General features: G+C 44.1%; 1 protein-coding gene across 3 annotated transcripts in view; it reads right to left on the reverse strand.

Annotated features, from left to right (window-relative positions):
• Positions 1–20,191, reverse strand: part of LOC146813024 (C-type lectin domain family 2 member B-like) — a 250,281-nt gene extending 230,090 nt beyond the window's left edge. Inside the window, exon 1 of one of the 3 annotated variants that reach the window (XM_085620048.1) lies at positions 19,706–20,183. In XM_085620048.1, coding sequence (XP_085476174.1) covers positions 19,706–19,805 — 100 coding nt within the window. In that variant the 5' untranslated portion in view covers positions 19,806–20,183. Of the gene's footprint in view, positions 1–19,705 lie in introns of all 3 variants that reach the window. The other 2 variants (XM_085620047.1, XM_085620046.1) reach the window with 2 other exon arrangements.
• Positions 20,192–24,478: the final 4,287 nt, after the last annotated feature.

A 24,478-nucleotide genomic window follows, 5' to 3' on the forward strand; every position in this document is an offset into this window, starting at 1 on the left:
CCGAATGCCCGCAGCCATGCCGCTAATGTTATTGTCCATGTTGACTAATGTTGTCGTCATCACCCGCATGTGCCTCTGGACTGACATGACTGCCTTTGATTGCAGGCGCTGTTGTTTCAACATTTGGCCCTCGAGCCCCAAGAAGACACCATGGCCGTCAGTGGGTGCTGGTGGACTCTGGACACGCGACCTGCGGCGCCCTCTTGCTCCCGTCTGTGCTGCCTGTGAGGTGTGGGGCACAGTGGCATGGCTCCCTTCCTGGGGCCCGGTGCGGTCTTCTGGGCCCATGCTGTCGTCTGACGAGGTGTCTCGTAGCCTGGCTGCTGGACGCCTCCTCATTCTCACACCTGCAAGCGGAGATGTGGCCGGTGAATCGAACATGAGTGGCGATGCTGGCTCTGGTTGTGTTGATGCTGGCTCTCGGTGAGGTGATGCTGGCTCTCGGTGAGGTGATGCTGGCTCTGGGAGCGGCGAGGCTGGCTGTGTTGGTGGTGCGGCTGCCAGTGGGCCTGCTTCCTGGTCTGAACTTGTGCTGGCTAGAGGTGATATTTGTGGCCGGTGTGCCGTCTCTCCTGCAGCATGCCCTGTCCTGCATGATGTCACATCTGTGGACAGAAATACAACATTGGCTCAGTGTCCCCGAAGGGCTGCATTGCAAGCGTCACAATAAATCATTTCACATTCCAATTTGTCCTCTGTCTCCTTGTGCCTCGAGTGCGTGACATGCCATGTTGCCCTGTAACATTGACGTCATGGTTAGTGTTACCCTGACTACATCTCCCGGAATGCATTGCCTGTCTGCACTGACACGTGTGGACTGCAGTGTGATTCTCGTTTCACAATGGGGGATGTGGGATAGGGGTAGGGGGGGCTACATTGCTGTGCTTTCGTCTTACCTTGGTGTGTTGCGGCTCTGGCAGAGCTGTCGGCGTCCCCAAGACCCACGACGCTCTCTTGCTCGATTGTGGCCGCCACCAGCTCCTCCAGTTCGGTGAGGGCAGGTGCCCTGTTGGTTCCACCTCCGGTCTGGCTGGCCTCCTTCTGGATGTCGCCCATCTTCCTCTTGGTTACAATCCTGAGGTCATACCAGCACTTTTTGAGGACCTCAATGTCCCTGTGGGTCACTCCCACAGCATTGACCTGCGCCTGGATGGCCAGCCATATGTTGCGCTTTTCCACCTCAGGCACTTGCAGGGATTGCCTTCCAAACAGCTTGTGGTGCTGCTTCACCACCTCCTCCACCAGCACCTGGAGTTCCTTGGGGCTAAATTTCAGCTTCCTCCTCCTTTCCCCTCCGTCTTTCTGTGTTCTCTGGCTGGACATGCTGTTCGTTTACCCGCTCGCACATGCAACGGCTCCCTGCCTCTCCTCTGCACTCCAAGCCTCTCCAGGGTCGGCTAATTATGTACACCTGCCTGGGTGTGGCCACTTCGGCTAATTATGTACACCTGCCTGGGTGTGGGCACTTCCTGGTTGGGTGGGCTGTCGTTGCACAGGATTAGCTGTTTCGTCAAGTCATGTGATTTTATTTACCGAATCCGTACATACCGAATCGGTATTTTCCGAATCGGTAAATACCACCTCGGTATTTTCCGATTCGGTAAATACCACCTCGGTATTTTCCGAATCGGTAAATACCACCTCGGTATTTACCGATTCGGTGAATTCCGATTCGTGATTACCGAATGTTACCGAATCGGTAACTGTTACCGAATTTTTACCTACATGTAACTTACCGATTCTAATTTACCGATTCGGTACGGCTCGGTATTTAAGAACCGGTAAAATTTATTTACCTACATGAGGCCCTTTGTGTCTAGTTTAGAGATGAGCACAACAAAAATTGTTCATTAATTCAATACATATTAAAAATGACTAATATTTGCCGCCAAAGTCATTCTTTCAGCTTTGGGGTGCCTGGAATAGTTTGAATTGTCACACTTGTAGGTGTGTGATGGTTAGTAGTTGTTTTGCTACTGTCATTGGCAGGGGCAATGGGACTGCAAACTTCAGTGACCTCCTGACAAGGGCTCTAGGACCTATTATTTGACAAACTAAAAACTGGCAGGCACCCTTGGACCATGGTGCCTGGGTTGCATTAATGATTTCTTTTGTGCAAAAAGGGGAACCCTCCTGCACAAACAAATTCTACGAGGCATACTCCTCTATGTATGCTGCAGAATTCAGCATACACAGAAAGAGGAAGTAACGAGGAGAAATAAAGACATTTCTCCTTGTTACGCCTCTTCTGTGGAGGTGTATCTTTTTGTCGCGCTCCCAGGTTTACCAGGTCTGGTCAATCTGGGAATGTGAAAACCATTGGGAGTTGCGTGGGAACCTCCATGTAATGCCCATGGAACATTGCCCTTGTGAAGAGTATGAACAGTAATATATTGCATTGATTTGTGATGCGTTGCATTACTTCAGAGTTTTGAAGCCATTATAAGCCATGGAAGGTAGCTTCGAAAATCTGACTTAGAGGTTTGCATCATGCATGTACCACGTTGCGTGGTGCAAGCATGCAAGCATGATGCAAAGCTCTCATGAATTCCCCCAGAGTTTAAATGCCTGTTTATTGCTCTTTCACTGCTGAACTCCAGCATGGTGATTTTGGGGGTGTTTCTGCAACTCTCCAATTTCCTACTAACAGTGCTTATGGCACGGGTGTGAAATTGAGGAAGAGAATTGTTTAAGTTATCCTATTAATAAAGAGCTCTGTCCACAGTAAAGCATGTAGAATCAGCATTGATCCTCACAGACATGCGAGATTGATGAACTTGAGTGGCAGAGACAAATGAAATGAAATACCAGCATTTGTAAAGCACACAGCTACCTCTCCAGAGAGCTGTCCCGGCACTGGGGGCCATCGGGAAGATTAAGCGAGCTATTGCCCAGAGACACAAAGTGCTGGGCTAACCTGCCACCGGTGTGGTAAATAAAATAAATATTACCTGACTGAATTTCGTACGGAGTCTTAAAATAAAGTAAAATAGCTCAAAATAACAAGAGGCAGAATCCGTGGTATAAGAGGTTTTCTAATGGGCTTTATTCCATTCAAAATGGCCGACTCGAGTGGCGGCCTTCAGGTTCCGTCACCACGAGAGTTCAGGAAGTGAAGTACAATATTTTATTGACAGACATGTATTTTTATAATAAGTGCTTTACAATGAAACGAATGTAGAAGGCGTAACATTTGATAAGAAAAGTGACATGACAGTGACATAATCGAAACTAGGCGTAATAAGGAATAAAAGAAACATGATTGGTTAGAATTATCAGACATAGGTGGATCTATAAGATAATACTTGGCATAGATGCGCGCGCGGCAGCATGACGTGTGATTGACGTGTAACTAGGGGGTGAAGGGGACTTGACATTTAGCTCTACATGTGGAGACGAGAAGTCTGGAGGGTCAAGTCAACCTAATCCCAAATCATATCTACCATCCTATGTTTAGAGAACTAGTTTATCCATAAAGAAGGACTCTCGGACAGAATCTATTCTATACTGACTATGTGCGTGTACAAGCGTCTAAGTGTCTATATGAGATGCGAGGGGCAGAAAACTTTCCATGGCAACAGGGCTATGAATCACTTGCAGGAGGACGGAAAGGCTGAGTCCTCTGCTTGTGAGCTAAAGGAAATGTTTACCTAAATCACTGGACAGGAATGCATCGGCTGAAGAGCAAAATAGATAATTCGAAGGTGAAATACAACTTCTTGGCAGACAGGCGAAAACTGGCCGAGGCAGGCACCGTTAGCTGCACAGGGAGTAGGACAAAGTTCATGGATACAGATGCGAGCTCAAGCTGAAGCTGTCAGAGGCTGGGAGCAGGGAAAGGCTTTGAGGACAGAATCGGGCCTACTTGTCTGAACTGTAAAAATATGGTAACTTAGCCATATAAAGTCGGTGGCCTTTCATACTTAGGACTCGAATATCCAGCCCATAGATGGCGGATCTGACAGAGAACATGTCGACGGTAGACACACATATGTTTGCGTCTTAGAAACTGGAACTGGAGGGAACATACATGTACTTGTAACATGCATATAGAACCGTTGGGGTCCAAGATAGGGGACATAACTGACCAGGAAAATCCACATTTCCACATTCCCTCCTTGTCCCCTTCTTGCCCTTCAAGAGATATCAATCTTCATCATTCCATCGATTTGCTCATGGAGCATCATTTCTTCTTCTTTCTTCTTCCGGGATCTTGAGCCAAAACCTTGATGTGGAATACACGATGTGGCACACAGACCACAAATCGCTGGTCCACATTGCAGACATAAACAACAACTGAAGAGCATAAGAAGGCCAATACCTAGGAAGGATAGAACTCTCCATCCCCAGGCTGATATCACATTCCAAAACCACCCGGACCACGTCCAAGTGCCTGGATTCTCGTGTATCTGGCTTACAATCTTATGAAGTCGTGTTATAGCTTTATATACAGATGGCGAATTTTCTGGTATGAATATGCAGCAGCTGGATCCGATGACCCTGCAAGCTCCGCCCCTATCGGCCAGGATGACGTCAAGGACAAGACGATTCTGGAGAACAACAATTCTCATCACTGATTGTTCCTCTGTCAGATTGCCTAGGGCGGCTATAGTCTCGTTTACTACAGCTTCAAGAGTCTTGGTGAGTCTGCGTATCAGCTTACTATTTGATATTGTACCTATATAGGGAAAGATACCTTTATTGAAATCTACATACTTGTCCCATGCCGTCTCAGTATAATCGACAACTGGGAGATCTCTCCGCTCTCTATTGTGTACTAAATGAACATTTCGATAATAATCAGGAGGAGCTAGGAAAACAGGTGGCAGAAGGAATGCTATATAACAGGTACCATCCCAATCTAGAGGCAGACGCATATATGCCGTCTGACCACATATGAAGTAAGAATGGCGAGAAGCTCTAAATGAAGATTTACCTTGATCACTATATTCTACTGTAGTAACACATTGGCTATGGCCCATATGTATGGAACCAACTTTTCTCACACATAATTCACCCTTAACTGGAAATACTGACATAGTGGGCAGAATTAATTCAACTTCGGATTTGACATTCAAAATCATAAGATTAGGCGTAAAATTACCTAATTTATACACTTCATTTTCTAAATCAGTTCCTGTTCTACTGGGGTGACCCTCCTTATTAGGGTGACAGACTTTGAATAAAACTAGATTCAGATTTCCCCATATCCAATGTTGTTGAAAAACTGCTGTGTCTGGGTCTATGGAATTTAATAAACTAAACCATGCTCCACAGGAGCCATTGTGTGTGAATGGATGTGGAAAGAAAGGCAGAACTCCTTTGTTATTCTGATAGGGAGGGAGTCGGCCACACACCCAACAATTGGTGGCATTACTAGTCTGATGGGAATGATGTAACATACTAATGAATGTGTTATTGCGCAGCGCAAGTCTATAGGACAACTCATGTGGCGGTAGATCACTAAAAGAATGTTCATCAGTTATATTGAAAACACGTTTAGAAACAGGATAATACATATGCAACAATATACTTGTAGTAACTACTAAAAAACTCAAGAAAAACAAAATTAATAAAGTCACAATACAGTGGTTACGCAGTAATTTACAATAAGCATGTCGTTTCATTATGATTCTGGACTCTACATGATTCAGACCTAAGGGATACATGTCGGGACAGATTCAACCGCTTCACCTTGGAGAGGACTTAAACAATCAAATCGTCCGACAGTTTAGATCTGGACCTGAGTTTCTGTTTATAGAGTTCGGTGCTACTGGCCTCAGCCAAAGGTAGCTTTGAGTCAATGGGGGAAGACACACGGGAAGTACTGTTTGTGTCAGGAGGAAGTCCATGAAATTTTTTTATATGGGTGGAATGCACCCATCCTTTCCGTCCTTCGATCTTCACAGCTGTTCTGGTCGTCAGCAGGACCTGCTTAGGCAACTTCCACCTAGGATCCAATTGGCTTTTCCTATCAAAATTCCGAACCAGGACAAAGTCCCCGGGGACCACGTCATGGGGTTTCACCTCAGTGTTGTCAGGAAAAGCTGCGACCACCTGTGAACGAGAAGATTGTAGTGCAGACATCAAGGAAGCCAGGTAATCTGTCAGCATATTACAGTCAACATCAGTTATTTTACGGGGTATAGGCGTCCCCCACATATTCGGTGGTCTACCAAAGATCACCTCATACGGGGATAGCCCTGTTCGAGAGTGTGCTACCATTCTCATGTAAAATAGCGCAACTGGTAAGGCTACTATCCAGTCCACACCTTTTTCCTGACATATTTTAGACAGTCTGATTTTTAAAAGTTGATTATGTCGTTCCACGAGACCTGCTGCCTCGGGGTGTCGGACACAGTGGAATTTCCACTGATATCCCAACAAAAGTGAGACATGTTTCATTAATTCGGATGAGAAAGGCTGGCCGTTATCTGAATATACAACACGTGGTAAACCGTACCGTGGGAAGAATTCTCGAACTAGCTGCTTGGCAGTAGTCGGGGCAGTGTAATCTGATACGGGATACGCCTCTGTCCAACGGGAGAGAGCGCAGACAACTACAAGAACATATTTGAATCCTCGACAACGTTCCATCTGAATATAATCCATCTGGAGGACTTCAAAAGGATGGTCAGGAGGCTGAAATCCACCCTGCTCTACGGGAACACTCTTTCCTGGATTAAACTGACAACATATCATACAGGTACGAACTTTTTGTTTAGCTGCTGCTCGTAAATGTTTGTTGAACCAAATGTGCTGAATGCTGTCTAGCATAGCCTTCTCTCCTAAATGTGCTGGACTGTGAACTGTAGCTATAATGGCTTGAACCATGGAATCAGGGAGAAACCATACAGATTTCTCCTTCGTCATCCATCCTTGATCTGTCTGGATCCCTCCTAGTTCAGTCCACTTCTTTATTTCTTCTGCTGTGGCATGTGTCTGTATGTCAATTACGTCAAGTGCGGGATCCTTAATTGTCATACACTGTGTTGGTGTCTGAACTATTGGCTTTGTCATGTCTAATGTGCGATTCTGAGCAGTCTGTTTAGCTGTTTTGTCAGCTAAATCATTGCCTTGAGAAATGGTATCAGTAACCTTCGTGTGTGCTTTACATTTCATAATTGATATAGCAGTGGGTAGATGTATTGCGTCTAACAAGGCATGAATGAGGGGTCCGTGCTGAATGTGGGCACCATGGGAAGTTAAATAACCTCTCTCTCGCCACAGCACGCCGAAGTCGTGTACAACTCCGAATGCATAACGTGAGTCAGTGTATACATTAACTTTCTTATTCGTGGCTTGAATACAAGCTTGTGTTAGAGCAATAAGTTCTGCTGCTTGGGCTGACAGAGTATCTATACAATGTGTCTCAATAACTTCAGTGTCTGTTGTGACTGCATACGCGGCCACTAAATCTCCTGTATTTGTTCTCATGCACGATCCGTCTACATACAACGTCAGGTCTGGATCTAACAATGGAACGTCTGTCAAGTCTTGTCTAGGTTTCGTCTTTATTTCAATGATTTCAACACAATCATGAGCTAGTGGGTCTGTTCCAATTACAGGTAATAGTGTAGCAGGATTCAATGTATTACACCGTCGGATCTCTATGTGTGGTTGAAACAATGTCAATTCATAACCAGTAAGTCTTGCTATGGTCAAGTGTTGTGTTTGTGTTCGGTTCACAAGAACCTCTACTGCATGTGGTACTTGTACTGTCAATGGGTGTCCTAATACTATGGTATCGCTTTGTCTGATTGCTAAAGCTGTCGCTGCCACTGATTTCAGGCATGCAGGCAAAGCCTGAGCTACGGGATCTAATGTACTGGAAAAATAAGCACATGGCTTGCGTGATCCTGCTTGATCCTGAGTGAGTACTGACAAGGCAGTACCTTCGCGTTCTGTAACAAAGAGTGTAAAATGTTTGCTATAACATGGTGTTGCTAAAACAGGTGCTTGACATAAAGCTTCCTTTAGGCTTTCAAAAGCTTGTGTATGTTCCTGAGTCCAAGGGAGAACAGTCGATGTGGCTGCCTCCTGTGTGGTTAACTGAATGAGTGGTTTTGCTAGAAATGCGTACTGAGGGATCCACTGCCTACAATATGAAGTGAGGCCTATGAAAGCCCGCACCTCCTTTTGTGTCTGGGGTATTGACATATTAGCAATTAACTGGATGCGATCTGGTGTAAGCTGCCTTCCCTCCTTGGACAGCGAGTGACCAAGATAAATAACTCGCTGAACACAGAATTGCAGCTTAGAAGGGGACACCTTGTGCCCCTTGTCTGCTAGGAAATGTAAAACTGTCAGAGAAGCTTTTTCACATTCTGGCTCGCTTCTCGCGGTGATCAGCAGATCATCGACATATTGAAGCAGTGCAGTATTTACTGGCATGTGGATACTGTCAAGTTCTCGTTTCAGTGCTTGACTGTAGATGCTGGGGCTTTCTGTAAATCCTTGGGGAGCGCGTGAGAATTTAAAACTGCGCCCATTTAAACTGAATCCGAACAAGTATTGGCTTTCCGGATCTATTGGGACGCTGAAAAAGGCATTCTTGAGATCAATTACAGTAAAGAATGTTGCTTCGGAATCAATCGCTGTCAATAATGATGATATATCAGGGACCACAGGGAATTGTGGTACAATACACTTGTTTAGTTCACGCAAATCAATAACCAATCGGTACACTGGTGGGGCAGTAGGATCAGTTCGTTTAAGAATCGGAATTATCGGTGAATTACATACATTGGAGTCTGTTTCTACAACTACTCCCTGGGCAATCAGTTCATCAATGATTTTCAGCAAAGCCACTACAGCATCATGCGGTAACTTGTATTGTCGCATTCGTGGTAGTACCACTCCTGCTTTCAGTGTGACTCGATAGGGTGTAATGTTCATGCAACCAACATCCGTAGGGCCTTGTGCCCATAGATGTACTGGTAAAGTCTGTAGTCGGGGATCCATGTCTCTAGACACATAGTGACCTTTAAAATCACGTAAAAACAACCTTACTCCTTCCGGCGAACAACATATAATGGCTCCTAGTGCTTTCAGAGTTTTAATTCCTAACAGATTTTCTGGGCATGATTTAGTAAGCAATAAATCTGTAGTTCGTGTCAAAGGTCCTATCGTAAGTGGTAGAGGCTTTGATACTTCATTAACAATAGGCTTTCCCGAAAAACCAAGGGAAACATTTTGAGAGCCTGAGAGGGGTGCCCCTGGAACTTCACTACGTTTTATAGTTGTTCGACTTGCCCCTGTATCGAGTAAGAATTTTCTATCTTGACCTAATAATTCACTATGTACATAAGGTCCTTCTTGATCTACAGGAATCTCGATAAGGGGTAAGTCAACTTCCCTCTCTAGGCTGGTTCATGCGTAACGCTGATATTCAGGGTATTCATACTGTGCAGTCTGATACAGTTGTCGTGTTGCGGTTTGTGTGGCAGTAGCAGGCAACGGTGGTGCAGCTGGCACAAACTGTATAGGTTGCTGTGAGGCTGGCATGGACTGTCCATGCTGCATAGCTCCTTGTTCATTCTGATCTTGTCTAACTAATCGTGGTCTCTCCTTTGTAATGCCTGTAGCTATATTACGTTTCAGGACTGGACAATCGTGTACATGATGGCCCAGTTGTTTACAATAATTGCAAGTTCCCTTTACAGGAACAGCAGAATCACCAGAGTGTGTCACACCCTTTTTGTGACCATCTGCTGGTACTGTCTGAGAAACTAGCATTTTCATTTTTGTATCCTTCATGCGTCTATGCTCGTGTTCTTGTTCATCCCTAATTCTATTGTGATGATACTGTAACATTTGTAGCATTTGCGACGGAGTGTTACTTTGCCAGGTACTCTCGAATTTCAATATTCTATTCTTTACTGGAGGTAGTGCATTTTCCACTAATTTTGTCACAAATAAATGTGGGTATGAATCACTACTTGCTTTTATACCACTATTTATACCAAAACATTTTTCAAATCGAGCATAATAATCGCTTGTGTCTTCATCTTGCTTTTGTTTGCAGGCTGTGATTGCACCCCAATCTTCCTTTTTTGTAGTTAATAAACGTGGCAGTACCTGTACTAATAAACCTGGTAACAGTTTAACTTTATCCCCGAGCCCTGAACCTGCAGTTCGGCCCCTTTCTTCCTCTGCTAATGCTGTCCAGTCTATCTTTTGGTCTCCCACTTCCCACTCTTTTTCTTTCAGTTTTTCATAAATGCCAGCAGGCAAAAGCACCTTTAATATCGTCATAATATCAGGAAAGGTGTATTCTCCCATTAGTAACATGTCCTTAATTTCTCGGTGGAAACCCGCTGGGTCTTTATCATGGCTAGGTACTACTTTCTTCATTTCTAATAATTCCATTTTTGATATGGGTGTGTAAACAAATACTCGGTGAAACTCATTGTCTTCGCCTTTTATTGGGTGCACTTCTCGTAAAGGATTTTGTCTATCCATATAGTACGGCGTTCTTTCTCTATGGGGCAGCGAGAGAGAATCCGGACTTACAAAAAGGACATACTGTTTACGTGACACTAATATCTCTTTAATTAACTTGTTACTAGAACCTCTCCATCTGTTTGTGAGTAGTTCCGTTAATATATCAGGTAAAGGACCAGGATCAGCATGTTGGCTCTTATATAATATGAGGAGTTGCTGAATCATATAGATTCCAGCTAAACGTTGTTCATCTGTACTGAGATTGAGAAACGTGTGTGCTACGGTCTCATCACCGTATTTTTCAGGACTAACGATCCAGTGAACGGCTGATCTGGCTAATTCTTGCTCATCCATGGAATCGAGGAGGTGGTAACCCCTTCGTTCTCGTAGTATTTTATCTGCGGCTTGAAACGAATGTTCAGGAGACTTCGGATTTATTACAGGCGTCGGATACGTTCTGCTATTATTTGGACATACAGAGTGTATGGGATCAGAAAAACATCTAGTATTTTCACAGGATCTTCCTCTGCCTACATAGGCTATGGTTTCTGACTGTCTTGCGGAATTCTCTGATTCGGACACTTCATCTTGCTCAAACTCGTCTGTTCCCAATCTCTCTTCATGAATACGTTCTATTTCTTTACGGATTTTTCGGCACATGGCTATTATACAATTTTGCTTATCGTGTCTCCCTTCTGATATATTCTGACTCCATCTTGTAAGAGTAAGCATTGCATTCGGGTCTACCCCCGGACGATCTTGATTTCTGATCACACAGTTTATGAAAAAACGTAACAGTTCCCCCTGTATCTCTACTTTCTGGAATTCCATAGCTCTGTTAATACATCCTGGATCTCGTCCTGTTTGAACAAAATGATATATGTTATCCAGATGCGTAATCATCCCTGGTAACCTCGCTAAATACTCTGCGGCTCGTCTGATACGTAATGATGCCAGAACCATTTCATCCTCTTTACCAACCACCGGGTCATATCTACAATTTACAAGGAGTTCCTTAAGCGCACGTTCACTTACGAACTTAGGTGTACGTGAATGTGCTGACCCTTGAAAAACAAGTTTATTTATTCTAGGTGGTGTAAAAGTACTGCTAGCACCTCCCGTGGCCCCATCTGGGGCGTCGGGTGTGAATGGGTTCGTTGAACGTGATACAGCAACTATGGGTGTTGATACCCCTGTAGAGTCGACTGCGGAGACAGATGCGGAAACAGATGTGCTTGCCGAAACTTGCGTCGGGACTTGCTGTTGCACGGGGACAGATACCTGATCCTGACGTTGAACCCCTCCGCCAGACGGTCTATGTGGTGTGGCGTTAGCATACTCGGGGGCTGCATCATCTAGATATGAGGAAAGAAAAACATCTTCTGCGGTTCTGGGATGCCCTTTTGGATGTACCTTAATTGGAAATAATGGGGGTGGCAAGTCTTTTGGCACCTCTGGAGCAGCCTTAGGTAGTCCTTCGGCTAGAAGGGGATACATACCATTCATAAGAGCATTACTTTGTCTATTTACTTGTTCTGATTTCACTCGGATACCTTCCTCAATTAATAGATTTTCTTGAACTTTATTTGAACTTTCTTTACTCCTCTCTTCTTGTCTACGTGCTTTTTCTGTTCGTCTATGAGATTCTTTACGCCATAACTCAACAGCGTCTTTCTGTGACTGTCTGACCTTTCTTTTCCATAACTCTTCCTCCACTTTCATGATGCACTCTGCATCCCAGGTTCCCGCTGCGGGCCACCTTTGACTTTCCGGTAATCCCTTGGTATAATCTACCCATAGATCAAGAAACAATATGGCATCTATGCCATGTTTATGGTACATGAAATGTCCTGGAGTGTCTCTAGGAGGAATAGGAACTGCTTCTTCAAGCACCCCTTTTCTGGTAGTAATCTGTCTTAACTTCGAGAAGAGCGGCATATTGACAACTGATCTGATACTTACTCTTGAACTTACTTAATACGAGAAACACAATAATGAACAGTGAACAATGAACAGTCATTCATACCACAATATGCAAGACATTTTCTGAATACTTTAAACATTAAACATTAAACATTTAATAATGATCGACAATGATGACAGTCTGCTTAACTAATCACCACGCTGAATTCTTGACAATAACTGAATACTTCGGAATACTTGATATACTGCTAAACAGTACATATACACTGCTAAACAGTGCAGACCGGATTTGTGTACCCAAATCCGTCTTGACCGGCACAACCTATGTGCACGTCAACACGCCTCCCCGGCGATGGTACTCACCGAGTAGCTCCTTGAAACGGAAGGCCTCAGAGAATGGACAGGACTCGACGACTGCGGACATCGGACCCTCTACACATCGGAATTTCGGAAAACCTGGTGGGCCTCTGTATACCTCGGATCTTGCTCTCTCAGCTAGGCTCTGGTCGGGATACTTCGCACTTCTCACCGCCTCGTCTGGGTTGATCGCAGCCTCAGTCGCCCCCGCTTGACCGGAGGGAGCTTACAGGAAATCCTGCTGGTACGCGTTTATGGTCCGTCCAGCTGTGGCAGGAGACCGGGCCTGCAACGCACCGCCGGCGCGTGAGATGAGAAAGTGTCCCTGTTCGGGCGCCATTATGTGGTAAATAAAATAAATATTACCTGACTGAATTTCGTACGGAGTCTTAAAATAAAGTAAAATAGCTCAAAATAACAAGAGGCAGAATCCGTGGTATAAGAGGTTTTCTAATGGGCTTTATTCCATTCAAAATGGCCGACTCGAGTGGCGGCCTTCAGGTTCCGTCACCACGAGAGTTCAGGAAGTGAAGTACAATATTTTATTGACAGACATGTATTTTTATAATAAGTGCTTTACAATGAAACGAATGTAGAAGGCGTAACATTTGATAAGAAAAGTGACATGACAGTGACATAATCGAAACTAGGCGTAATAAGGAATAAAAGAAACATGATTGGTTAGAATTATCAGACATAGGTGGATCTATAAGATAATACTTGGCATAGATGCGCGCGCGGCAGCATGACGTGTGATTGACGTGTAACTAGGGGGTGAAGGGGACTTGACATTTAGCTCTACATGTGGAGACGAGAAGTCTGGAGGGTCAAGTCAACCTAATCCCAAATCATATCTACCATCCTATGTTTAGAGAACTAGTTTATCCATAAAGAAGGACTCTCGGACAGAATCTATTCTATACTGACTATGTGCGTGTACAAGCGTCTAAGTGTCTATATGAGATGCGAGGGGCAGAAAACTTTCCATGGCAACAGGGCTATGAATCACTTGCAGGAGGACGGAAAGGCTGAGTCCTCTGCTTGTGAGCTAAAGGAAATGTTTACCTAAATCACTGGACAGGAATGCATCGGCTGAAGAGCAAAATAGATAATTCGAAGGTGAAATACAACTTCTTGGCAGACAGGCGAAAACTGGCCGAGGCAGGCACCGTTAGCTGCACAGGGAGTAGGACAAAGTTCATGGATACAGATGCGAGCTCAAGCTGAAGCTGTCAGAGGCTGGGAGCAGGGAAAGGCTTTGAGGACAGAATCGGGCCTACTTGTCTGAACTGTAAAAATATGGTAACTTAGCCATATAAAGTCGGTGGCCTTTCATACTTAGGACTCGAATATCCAGCCCATAGATGGCGGATCTGACAGAGAACATGTCGACGGTAGACACACATATGTTTGCGTCTTAGAAACTGGAACTGGAGGGAACATACATGTACTTGTAACATGCATATAGAACCGTTGGGGTCCAAGATAGGGGACATAACTGACCAGGAAAATCCACATTTCCACACCGGTACAGAGGATCGAACCGTGAACCCCGTGGTCGGGAGTCAGGCACCCTGGCCTGTGCACCACACCTCTTCCTCACAAGAATGAGACAAGCAGAAAAATAAGAGACAGGAAACATTTCCAAAGAAATACAGCAGTTTACTGATGTGAACTAGCATACAGGAGACAACTGAAAACATATCTACGCCTTGAGCTGCCTTACGATGAAGAAGACAAATTCCCAGAAAGTGAGCACTCATACAAGCGTTCAGAGAGTTGGTAAACAGACTATGCCCCACTGGAGGGACACAGACATGCTGGACAGCTAAAACAAATAAAGCCAGCAAACAGAAAGCAACCAAATGTGAGTTACAAACCACAAAGCCAAAAGTGAGCAATGGGGGGAATGCATTTCCAGGGGTTTCCATCAATCAAGTTCCTTGTAATGCGCTGTCAAGAACACTCTTTCATGTTCTAGTGCTTATTTGAAAAAGGCTTTGGCACAGCATTGTACAGTAAAATATTCGCATTGGAGATGGCTTAGCCCGAGCTGGAAGGCTTCCTTACAAACCTTACTGTTCAAACTGAGTACATCATGCAGCAGAGATAAGGATACGCTTGTGCTCATTTCCTGCTTGGGTTCTCTGTCTAGCTGTTGAGTCTCACGACTTCCAAGCGACCACAATGTGCCTGCGCGAGCAACGCGTGGCACACTTCAACTGAATTCTTCTGTGGAGAAGCTGCGTTCTCGAGCGCTCTTCATAGAGTTTATATTAACGGCCTATCTTAATCTAGTTTTGAAGCCTTTTGTATTTAGTAGGCTTGTAGAGTCAAGCGCCATGAGCGAAAACGCATTTCCTGTGTGAAAAGGCTGTCATTTTTGTTTTTTGTTCTCTCCGGAGCCGCTTTCGAGTTTTTCCACGGTGCTGGGAGTTCAGTCAGCTGTCAGAGGTCCTTCGTCGTGGGAGCTCCAGTTTCAGAGTTGGAGAATGCTTCTGTGAACAGAAGCATTTTCCGTGTTTCAAGTAAGAGTGAAAAGGCGTGCAATCGTGCAAATTAAAAGCGCAACTGTCGCGCAGAGTACAGCAGAAATTATTAGTAGCGCTGAGCACAGCAGAGATAATTTGTAGCGCAAAGACTATTATTTGTTTCTGTATATTAGAAGGCGCTAAAAGACTTGCTGAATATCCTGAGTAATGCGCAACAATAGCTTATCAACTTCAGGGTAAAATTAAAATAGCTGTGACAATCCATATTTTTGAGGAGTTTAATTCTAAAGGAAAAGACTGTAAAAGCAAGAACTAATTTTTTGTGTGTGTTCAGGCTAATTACTCAAAAAACTTCTGGAAGACTCTAAATAAGAAAGTATAAGAGTCAATACATTTTTTTGAATCAAAATTGAATGCGCACTCATCTCAAAGACTGTAATTGCGCTGATATTGCTTACCGTACTACCAATCGGTCAGATGATTTAATAATACATAGAGAGAGGCAACACCTCAGCGTAGATGCAGGTAACAAGAATGTAATAGGGATTCAATGACTAGAGTATAGCGCTAGGGAGGATGTAAATGTTTATGCTTGTTTTGCAGGTCCTTAGATGAATTACAGAAGGAGGACCAGAACCTGAGGCAGTCTCTCTTGTTTACCTTCCCTTTCCCATTTGCCCCGGGCTGAAGTCTGTGACAGTGGGAGAAAGCCTGTTGCTGGCAGCGGTTTGATGGAATTGGGGGCTTGTTCATCTGCTCTTGAGGAGATCGCAGAACCGAATTTGACACACGCGACGACTCACCCATAAGGGTCTCACGGCGGTGAATGGGCGGGGGGGGGGGTGGATCTGTGGTTTAGTCTAAGAGCCAGGTCTTGAGTCTCTTCCTGAATGAAGGCAGCAACTGTGATTGCCTGAGATGTAGAGGGAGGGCGTTCCAGGTCTTTGTAGCAAGACACAAGAAGGATCTTCCTCCAGCCGTGGTCCTGCAAATCCATGGAATAGTGGCCAGGGCCAGTTGGGTGGAGCGGAGATGTCTGGTGGGAGTGTATAAGGAGAGGCAGTGGTTAAGGTAAGCAAATCCGGCGTTGTGGAGGGCCTTGTAGGAATGCGTGAGGAGCTTGAAGGTAATTCTTTTGTTGATAGGTAGCCAGTGAAGGTCTCAGGTGACCGAGGATGTTCAGGACAAGTCTGGTGGAGCCGTTCAGGATGTTCTGCAGGTTCTTTAGGAATTTTCGGTGGTGCCGGCATTGAGCGCATTGCCGTAGTTGAGTCTGCTGCTGACGAGCAGATGGGTGCTCATTCTCCTGGACTCAGTGGGGATTCACTAGAAGATCTTTCGAAGCAGGTGGAGCGTTTCGAAGCAGGAGGCGACCCGCAACCATGCAGATAATCTCGCGAACATGCCGGAAAAAAACTTCCGCATCTTCGTGATATTTCCGCTTGTTTGCGATAATTTTAAACATTTTCGCGATAATTTGCGAAAGTTGATTTCGCAAATTCCGCCCACCCCTAGTTCTGAGTGGGAATATTTCAAAATGTCCCCAAGATGTCTTTCGCAACCAAATAGTAGGCTTCGACCTAAAAATACACTTTTTTACTCTACATCAGGTGGGCAATGTTAATGAGAACTATGTGAGAACAAATTTAAATTTTAGAGCTGCATTCCACCGTTATCTGCTTTCATTCTCATCAAAAGTAGTGACCAAGATCGGATCGTAGGGGCACCACGTGCCAATAGTTTTTTGATTTATGAAAAAACGTTCCCCTACATTCTGCAAAAAGACAACCATCCCGGGATGGTTAATTCTGATAATTTAAATGCTTCAGCTGGAGTGTCATTCAGTGAGTCTCATGTGCTGTGAAAATGAGCTAGGTGCAGACAGCTAAACAAGTCTTGCAGACTGCCTGCCTGCCAGAAATGCAAATGTATGCAACAAGTTGATCTGCTCAATATAAAAGGTAATGTGCAAATGTGAAGGATGCATGGGAGCCAGTATTGCTTTACTTGATCAAATCACTCAAAGTGAATACAAATATTTATTATTTTTCAGTGGTAGTGCAAAGAGTTAACAACAAAGCTGTGAAGTGCGTGCTTTTAATTGTAATTTTACATTGCATACTACTCCTGACAAGGTGTTGAAGGGACATTTATGTAAATAATTGCATTATGTACAGCCTGCGTATTATTAAAATCTATATTTTGGAAGCACCCCTTTATCTTAAACATTTGTGCGCCTTTTATAGCAGTCTATCTTATACTGTGTGTAATGCAAGTTTAAAATAATGACTTACATATTCACTGAGCTTTCTGCCACAGGCTGTGACCTCATAGCACTGAAAATACACAAGCCACTATTCTTCACTGCACCAATAAAGATTTAATTATGTGGCTCTTTGGTTATGTTGTGTAGTTTCTAGGAATCCCCAGGACCTGCGCATTTTGGATGACCTAAACCGAGGGTTTGGTGTCCAAACCAATCTGGACACCCCAACACGATATGTCAGCCGTTAGACCAGCTAGCTTTACATTACCACTACCAGCCCCCCTGTATCTTACAGTGGTGTAGGTAGTTTCTGGCAACCACTGAAAAAGACAATCCCGATTCCTCAGGGATCATGGAAAATAGTACACTACTTTTCTCTCAGTCACTCGTGCTTACTTATTCTCAGAAATTACACAGGATGTTGGTTAGGACGTGTCAATAAGTATTTATTGGTCCAGCATCTTGTGTAAAACACAGCTGCTGCGACAATCAGGAGACAAAAGTCTAATATAGTAAACAGTAGATACATTTCTATCATAGTACTACGAAGATGAACATATACAGTTCAGTTAAGAAAGTAGCACTTTCATACTTCTATAATGCGCACCCTACAAAATTTGCCTAAATATACCTAGCCTAGATATGTAGGTGTAGCATGTATATGTGTATAGATATATTTAAATATGTAAATAGCCAAGAATCCCCTAGGGAAGAACCAACCCCCTCACCTGATGGTAGAGACTGAAGGACCCCGTCTCGGCTTCGAGGATGACACCCCACAAGGGATGTCAGACCGCTGCATGTCGAAGATTCAGCATGCAGGACCCTGCATCAGCGTGGAAGGATATCTCCTCTAATTTTTAGGGGGAACAAGGGTCATATATACTAGAGTGGTCACTCCAGGGTTTCTTCTTGAAGCGATATATTTTGAAAACAATCATACATGTTTCTAAAGCAATCATAAATGTTTTTTCTAAAACAATGCAATCATGCACAGCAGGCCTGTTGGCCAGGGATGAAAAAAAGTGGTGACACTTATACAGAACAATTATGCAGTGGCTGAGGACATGTTTACGTGCGTCAGGTACAGGGATTATGATAAACTACTAAGAGCCTGGTGTCGAAGAGACAGGAGCAAACTACTAGGTAAAAGGTCACCTATTCAGGACCGCTACTGTCGTGTGGATGGCACATTGTATGCAAAAAGGGGGCATACATGACAGGACTAGCCTAAAGGACATGACAGTTACACACAGACCCCTGCAGTACATTAACTAATAGAGATTTCCTAACGTACAACAGTGCATTTCCTGCAGAGTAACATCTGTTTTTATTTTTCATTTCAGCTGCATGATATTTTATACGTAGTTACCTAACTGACCGTGAACTACCCAAAAAACGTACAGGATATTTTATTTTCAGCCACGTCTTTGACCCTGCCCCCCACGTTCACTGCCCCCTATTGCATGCAGTATCGCAGTTGCCATATTTTTTTAATGCACTTCGACCACTGATCAAAAGCCACGCCCACTTTTAAAAAGCAGTCAGGCTTTGCTTCCACTTATTTCTACCTTTGCGCCCACTTGCACTGCTTTGAGGCGCTATATTCGGTCTATGCATGGAGTCTCTTTCACCGACTTCCGTTTACTTGCTACCCAGTCTCTTGGATGTTTTAAGGGAGAGCTGCCTGAAGTCTCCAGGGGCCCCGAGAGTAAAGTGTGGATCCCCAATTTATTATGTAAGTGGTTTTATATAGCGCGCACATTACCCAGAGGTGTCAAAGCGCCTTACAATAGAGCGAAAAAAGGTTACATGTGCAATTTAGAGTCACATAGTAGCAGGTGACTATACATATAGCTACTACGGGTACTCATGGTGGGAGTTACGCATTTAAAAATTACATAATAATAACAAATTACATATTAGGAAAGTTAAAGCAATAAGTGTTACATAAATACACATTACATATTTACAGAGTTGGAGCGAAAGGTCCTTATAGCCCTCGAACGTTTCATGTAACAGTCAGGGTCATTCCATTAATATGCGAGGGCCATGCCTGGTGGGGAGCTTGGCGAGGAGTGTTCCTATTATTAATGATAAATCATGTAAAGTGTGCCATGCGGGGCTCTGCGGTGGGTGTCTGCGCACGTGTGTGTGTGGGGGGGGGGGGGGGGGGGGAGAGGGTCGGCATTATGTGCTGCGCAGAGGGACGTTGACTCACCTGGTAGAGCGCGGAGGGTCCTTGCAGTGTGCCCCCGCAAAATGTACAGCCCTTTCCCCGCGGGCGTGAGCGTCGGCTCTTCAGACTGTGAGAGCTCCATGGGGAGGAGCCCCGTGTCAGGCTTTCCAGCATCCCATCATCACGGACGAGGTGACGGCGGGCGAAGGGAGACGAAACTCCTCCGTAGACCCGTCCGATTACAGCGCCTCACTCCCTACGGACACTTCCAGAATGGGGGGACAATTATTGAACTTTACTCCTCACACAAGCCCTAAACTGGAAGACTCGCCTACGCTGATACTGAGCAGTGGTAGCGTCCGTTTTGTGGAGCGCCGAGTCGAGGTGCTGCACGCTTCTAGCTTCTCTGACCACTTTAACATCAACGAGTCAGTCGCGAAGGCAACATAGCAACTGTAAACTAGAGAACCAGCTTGGTGGAATAAGTTATTTATTCAAGTTACGAGGACAAAACACAACGGACAGGAGAGCTCGGTGTCAATCACAGACAGGAACTAAAATAACTGTCAACTGTAACTGTCATAACGAACTGTCACTGTGGAATGTCTCAGCTGTCAACATTCCAAATGATGACGTGAGGGCCTAGGGCGTGGAAGGGGGGGAAATGCAATAAGGGGGGAAAGGCAGATAAATATACCAAGGAACACAACACATCTCCTTTCCTTGAGGAACACTAAAGATGGAACCTAGAAGCTACAGAATAAACGGTTAAAAGAAGAACTAACTAATCTCAAACAAAGTCTTTATATTTGCTTGGTTTAACCAAGCTGCGACCAAATCTACTGGTGCAGTCTGCTTCTTCCATAGTGTCTCTTTCTGGAATAATTTCAGGTTCTGACGTATGGCTACCTCCCGAACCTAGGAGGCTAACAGTCTCACTAATGATAAGGTCTCTCTTCTCATCCAAAAGTTCCAACGCATCCTGTTCTTCCTCCGGTATGGTGATGCTACAAGCGCCAGAAGATACCTCAGAGGTACCAGTGCTAAGGTCTCTGTATTCCCCAATAGAAACCAATGAGTCCAAGGTCCTGACCGTCACTTGATCTATTACTGCCAGACAGGATGAGTGTGCTATCTCCTTCTCCATCAGATTCTGATGCTTCATGGCACAACCATCTGTAGTTTCCATAACCCCCCCACATCATTACCCTCGTCCCTGAGCTTAAGTTTTGTAATGTCTTGATTGATACTCTGTTCGCTGTTGCAAACATCTGATCTGGAACAAACAGAAATCGCAGAGGCATGCCACACCCTCTCATCGCTGAGCAGTGCTGAGTTACAAAATACTTTTTCCACTATTAACGGCGCTGAAATCTATTCTGACCTTTTGCAATGTGTCCACTCCTTTTTACACTCACTCTATCTCCTTCTTTGATGTTGATTTCTTTGCAGTTATGCTTACTGTCAAATTTCTCTTTGCACACTTTTTGCGCATCTTGGATTCTTTTCCTGACCATTTCCCCCGACCATTCTGTTTTCCTAGCTGTCTTGAGCCATCCTATATTGTCCTTGGATATAGGTGTTCTGCCTCTGATCATTTCAAATGGGCTGACTTGTGTTTTCTTCCCTGGTGTTATCCTGTACGCCCAAATCATTTTGTTTACTTCCTTCCTCCAACACATACCATTGTTGTTCGCTAATTGAATGGTGCCTTTTATTACCCTATTAAATCTTTCCACGGCACCGTTGCCCGCAGGGTGGTACACGGAAGTGGTTTTGTGGGTAATACCATTCCTGTCTAGGAATTTCTTTTAAATGTCCGAAGTGAACTGACTTCCATTATCGCTTACAATGGTCTTAGGCATACCTTCTCTTGTTAATACGTTGTCCATGAATGTGACAAGGACGCGTGTCTCAACTTTCCTGCAAACTTTTATTTCGGGCCACTTAGAGAAGTGGTCTACCAAGACCAGCATGTGCACTTGTTCCTCCTGTAATCTTATGGGTCCCATTATATCAATACCCACTCTCTCCCATGGCATGTTGGGGCAGATTAACGGTTGTAGAAGGGGTCTGAGAGTTATCTGAGTTTTATCTGAATTCTCACATTGTATGCAGTTCCTTACCGCTCTTTCTATCTCAATATCACATCCTGGCCACCAATACCAACTCTTAATTCTCTGTTTAGTTTTGTTAATGCCTAAGTGTCCCTCATGGCAAATGTTGACTATTTTCTCTCTTAATGTGACCGGTGGTATCACTTTGCCTTGTCTTAAGATGAGGTTGTCTTCCACGGACAATTCGTTTCTCAGTTCCCAGAAAGGTCTTAACTCACTCTTTATACATTTCTTTCTAGGCCATCCTTCTACAATGAGTTTATGAACTTCTTGTAACGTTCCATCTTTCATGTACTTATTTTGCCAATCTTCTTTCTGTATGCCTGGGAATTCCTCGTTTATGTTTGCCACGCAGAGTTCTTCTTCCTTAACTCCTCTCTCCATGTTTTGTAAGGGTAGACTGCTAAGGAAATCTGCGACCACATTTTTGGCTCCTGGCAAGTATTATACGTCATAATTGTAATCCAAAAGTCTTATCGATAAACGTACCAATCTTGGTGACGCGTTTTACAATCCTTTTACTGTGAGTACTTTGGTCATTGGTTTGTGGTCACAACATAATATGACCCTTTTACCCCAAATGTACTGGCGGAAGTGTTCCAGCCCCCACACGCAAGCCAAAGCTTCTTGCTCAATAGCTGAGTATATTTCCTCAGTGGGAGTTAATGAGCGAGATGCAAATGCGATGGTGACCTCCTTACCATTGCCTTCAATTTGTGTGAGGACTGCTCCTATACCCCTACCACTGGCATCTGTAGTGACCTCACAGTTCAGATTGGTATCAAACCCTTGCAGGGGTGGAGCATCACAAATATCTTTTTTAAGGCCCTTAAAATTTTCTTCGCAACATTGTGATCACTCAAACTTGTTTTTAGACTTCAAGAGTGTTCTTATGTTATAAGTTTTTGCCGAAAAGTTCCTTACAAGTTAGAGTAGTACTCCGCAAGTCCTAAAAATGCTCTCAGTTCCTCCTTGTTCTGTGGAACTGGAGCATCTTTAATAGCTTTGAGTAGTTCTTTCTTGGGTTTTATTCCCTCATGTGTTATTTCATGACCCAGATAGGTGACCGTTTTGTTACTGAATCTGCTTTTCTTGTACTCTGCTGTCATTCCGTGATTTTCCAAGATTTTTAACACCTGTAACAGTCTAATGTCATGGTCATTCTGATCTTTTCCCATCACAAGAATATCATCCTGAACGATGAGCAACTTCTTGACCCCTTTAAAAATTTCCTGCATAAGTCTTTGGAATAACGCTGCTGCCGACGCCAAACCGAAAGGAACTCTTTTGAACCTGTAACACCCAAATGGTGAAATAAAGGTGGTAAGGTGTCTGCTTTCAGGATGCAACAGTACCTGGTGGTAAGCAGCGGCTAGGTCAATGGTAGAGAAAACTGTCATGTCTTTAGTGAGAGATAGCATCTCATTAATTCTAGGAAGTGGGTATTGGTCGATAAGGATATTTTTATTGAGGTCGCGCAAGTCCATGCATAACCTCAATTTACCATTAGGTTTCCTTGCGACAACCAGAGGTGCAACCCATTCAGAAGATTCTGTCGGCTCAATGATGTCTGCATCAAGCAGTTTGTTAATTTCTGTTTTAACCTCCTCCCTGATTGTTAACGGAATGTGTCTTACCTTGTGTAAGCAGGGAACAGCGTTATCTTTCAGTTTCGTTTTGTATTGAAATCCCTTCAATTTTCCTATTTTGCCATTGAATACTTTAGGGAACTTGTCAACCAAGTTACTACCCTTTATCATATCCTGCTGCATGACTAGCACGGGTTCTGAGCTGTTTGGGTTTAGTGTTATCCCCAATCTTCCCTGGTCTTTCCATCCAAGCACGGAAGGACCAGTGGCAGCGACGTACAACTTGCTGCTAGTTTCTCTCTCCTTAAATGTAAAAGTAAGTTCTCTGAAACCCATCAGCTCAATTGGTTCATCCGTGAATGTTTTAAGTGTAATATCAGATGCTTCCATATGCATTCCTAAATTTTCTTGGAATTTGTCTCTCCACACCTCACAGTTGATTTTAGTGCAGGATGAACCTGAGTCCGCGACTATCTCACTATTCACTCCTCCTATGTCCACCATGCACATGGGTTTCTTCTTTTTGCATTTCTCTTTCTCCTCACTTCCTGTTTCCTCCATCACATTTAGTACACACAAGTTGTACTCAGAGTCATCCAAAGAGTTTTGATCATCTTCATCCTCATCCTCTACATATTTTACATTCTCTTTCATTTTCCTTTTACATGCTTTTTGAAAATGCCCCACTAGTCCACATTGTGTACATTTATTATTCCTAGCTGGACATTTCCAGTCGTTGGCCAAATGCTTATTGCTACGACAGCGGTAACATTTCAATTGCTCAAAACTATTCACCCCTCCTTTGAATCTTGACCCTTCGGTGTCTTTGCTCTTATAAGCCATAACCTTCTTCTTGTTTCCGCTTATTTTTGCCACTACACTCGCTTCTTCTGTTTTATTTTTGTTCTCATTGATTACTTCCTTAGCACATCTACCAGTCAATTTGCCTTTCTTAACAATATCAATTACTTGTTAAAGGGGTTTCTCACCTTTAGCCCATAGTACGTCTTGTATGTTTGAATTTGCGGCACACATTACTATTTGATCCCTAATGAAATCATCGTGCATGTTTTCAAATTTTCACGAGAGTGCTAAGTTCTTCAAGGTTG

The sequence above is a fragment of the Triturus cristatus genome, chromosome 7, assembly GCF_964204655.1.
Source record: "Triturus cristatus chromosome 7, aTriCri1.1, whole genome shotgun sequence".
In the NCBI taxonomy this organism is placed as follows: domain Eukaryota; kingdom Metazoa; phylum Chordata; class Amphibia; order Caudata; family Salamandridae; genus Triturus; species Triturus cristatus.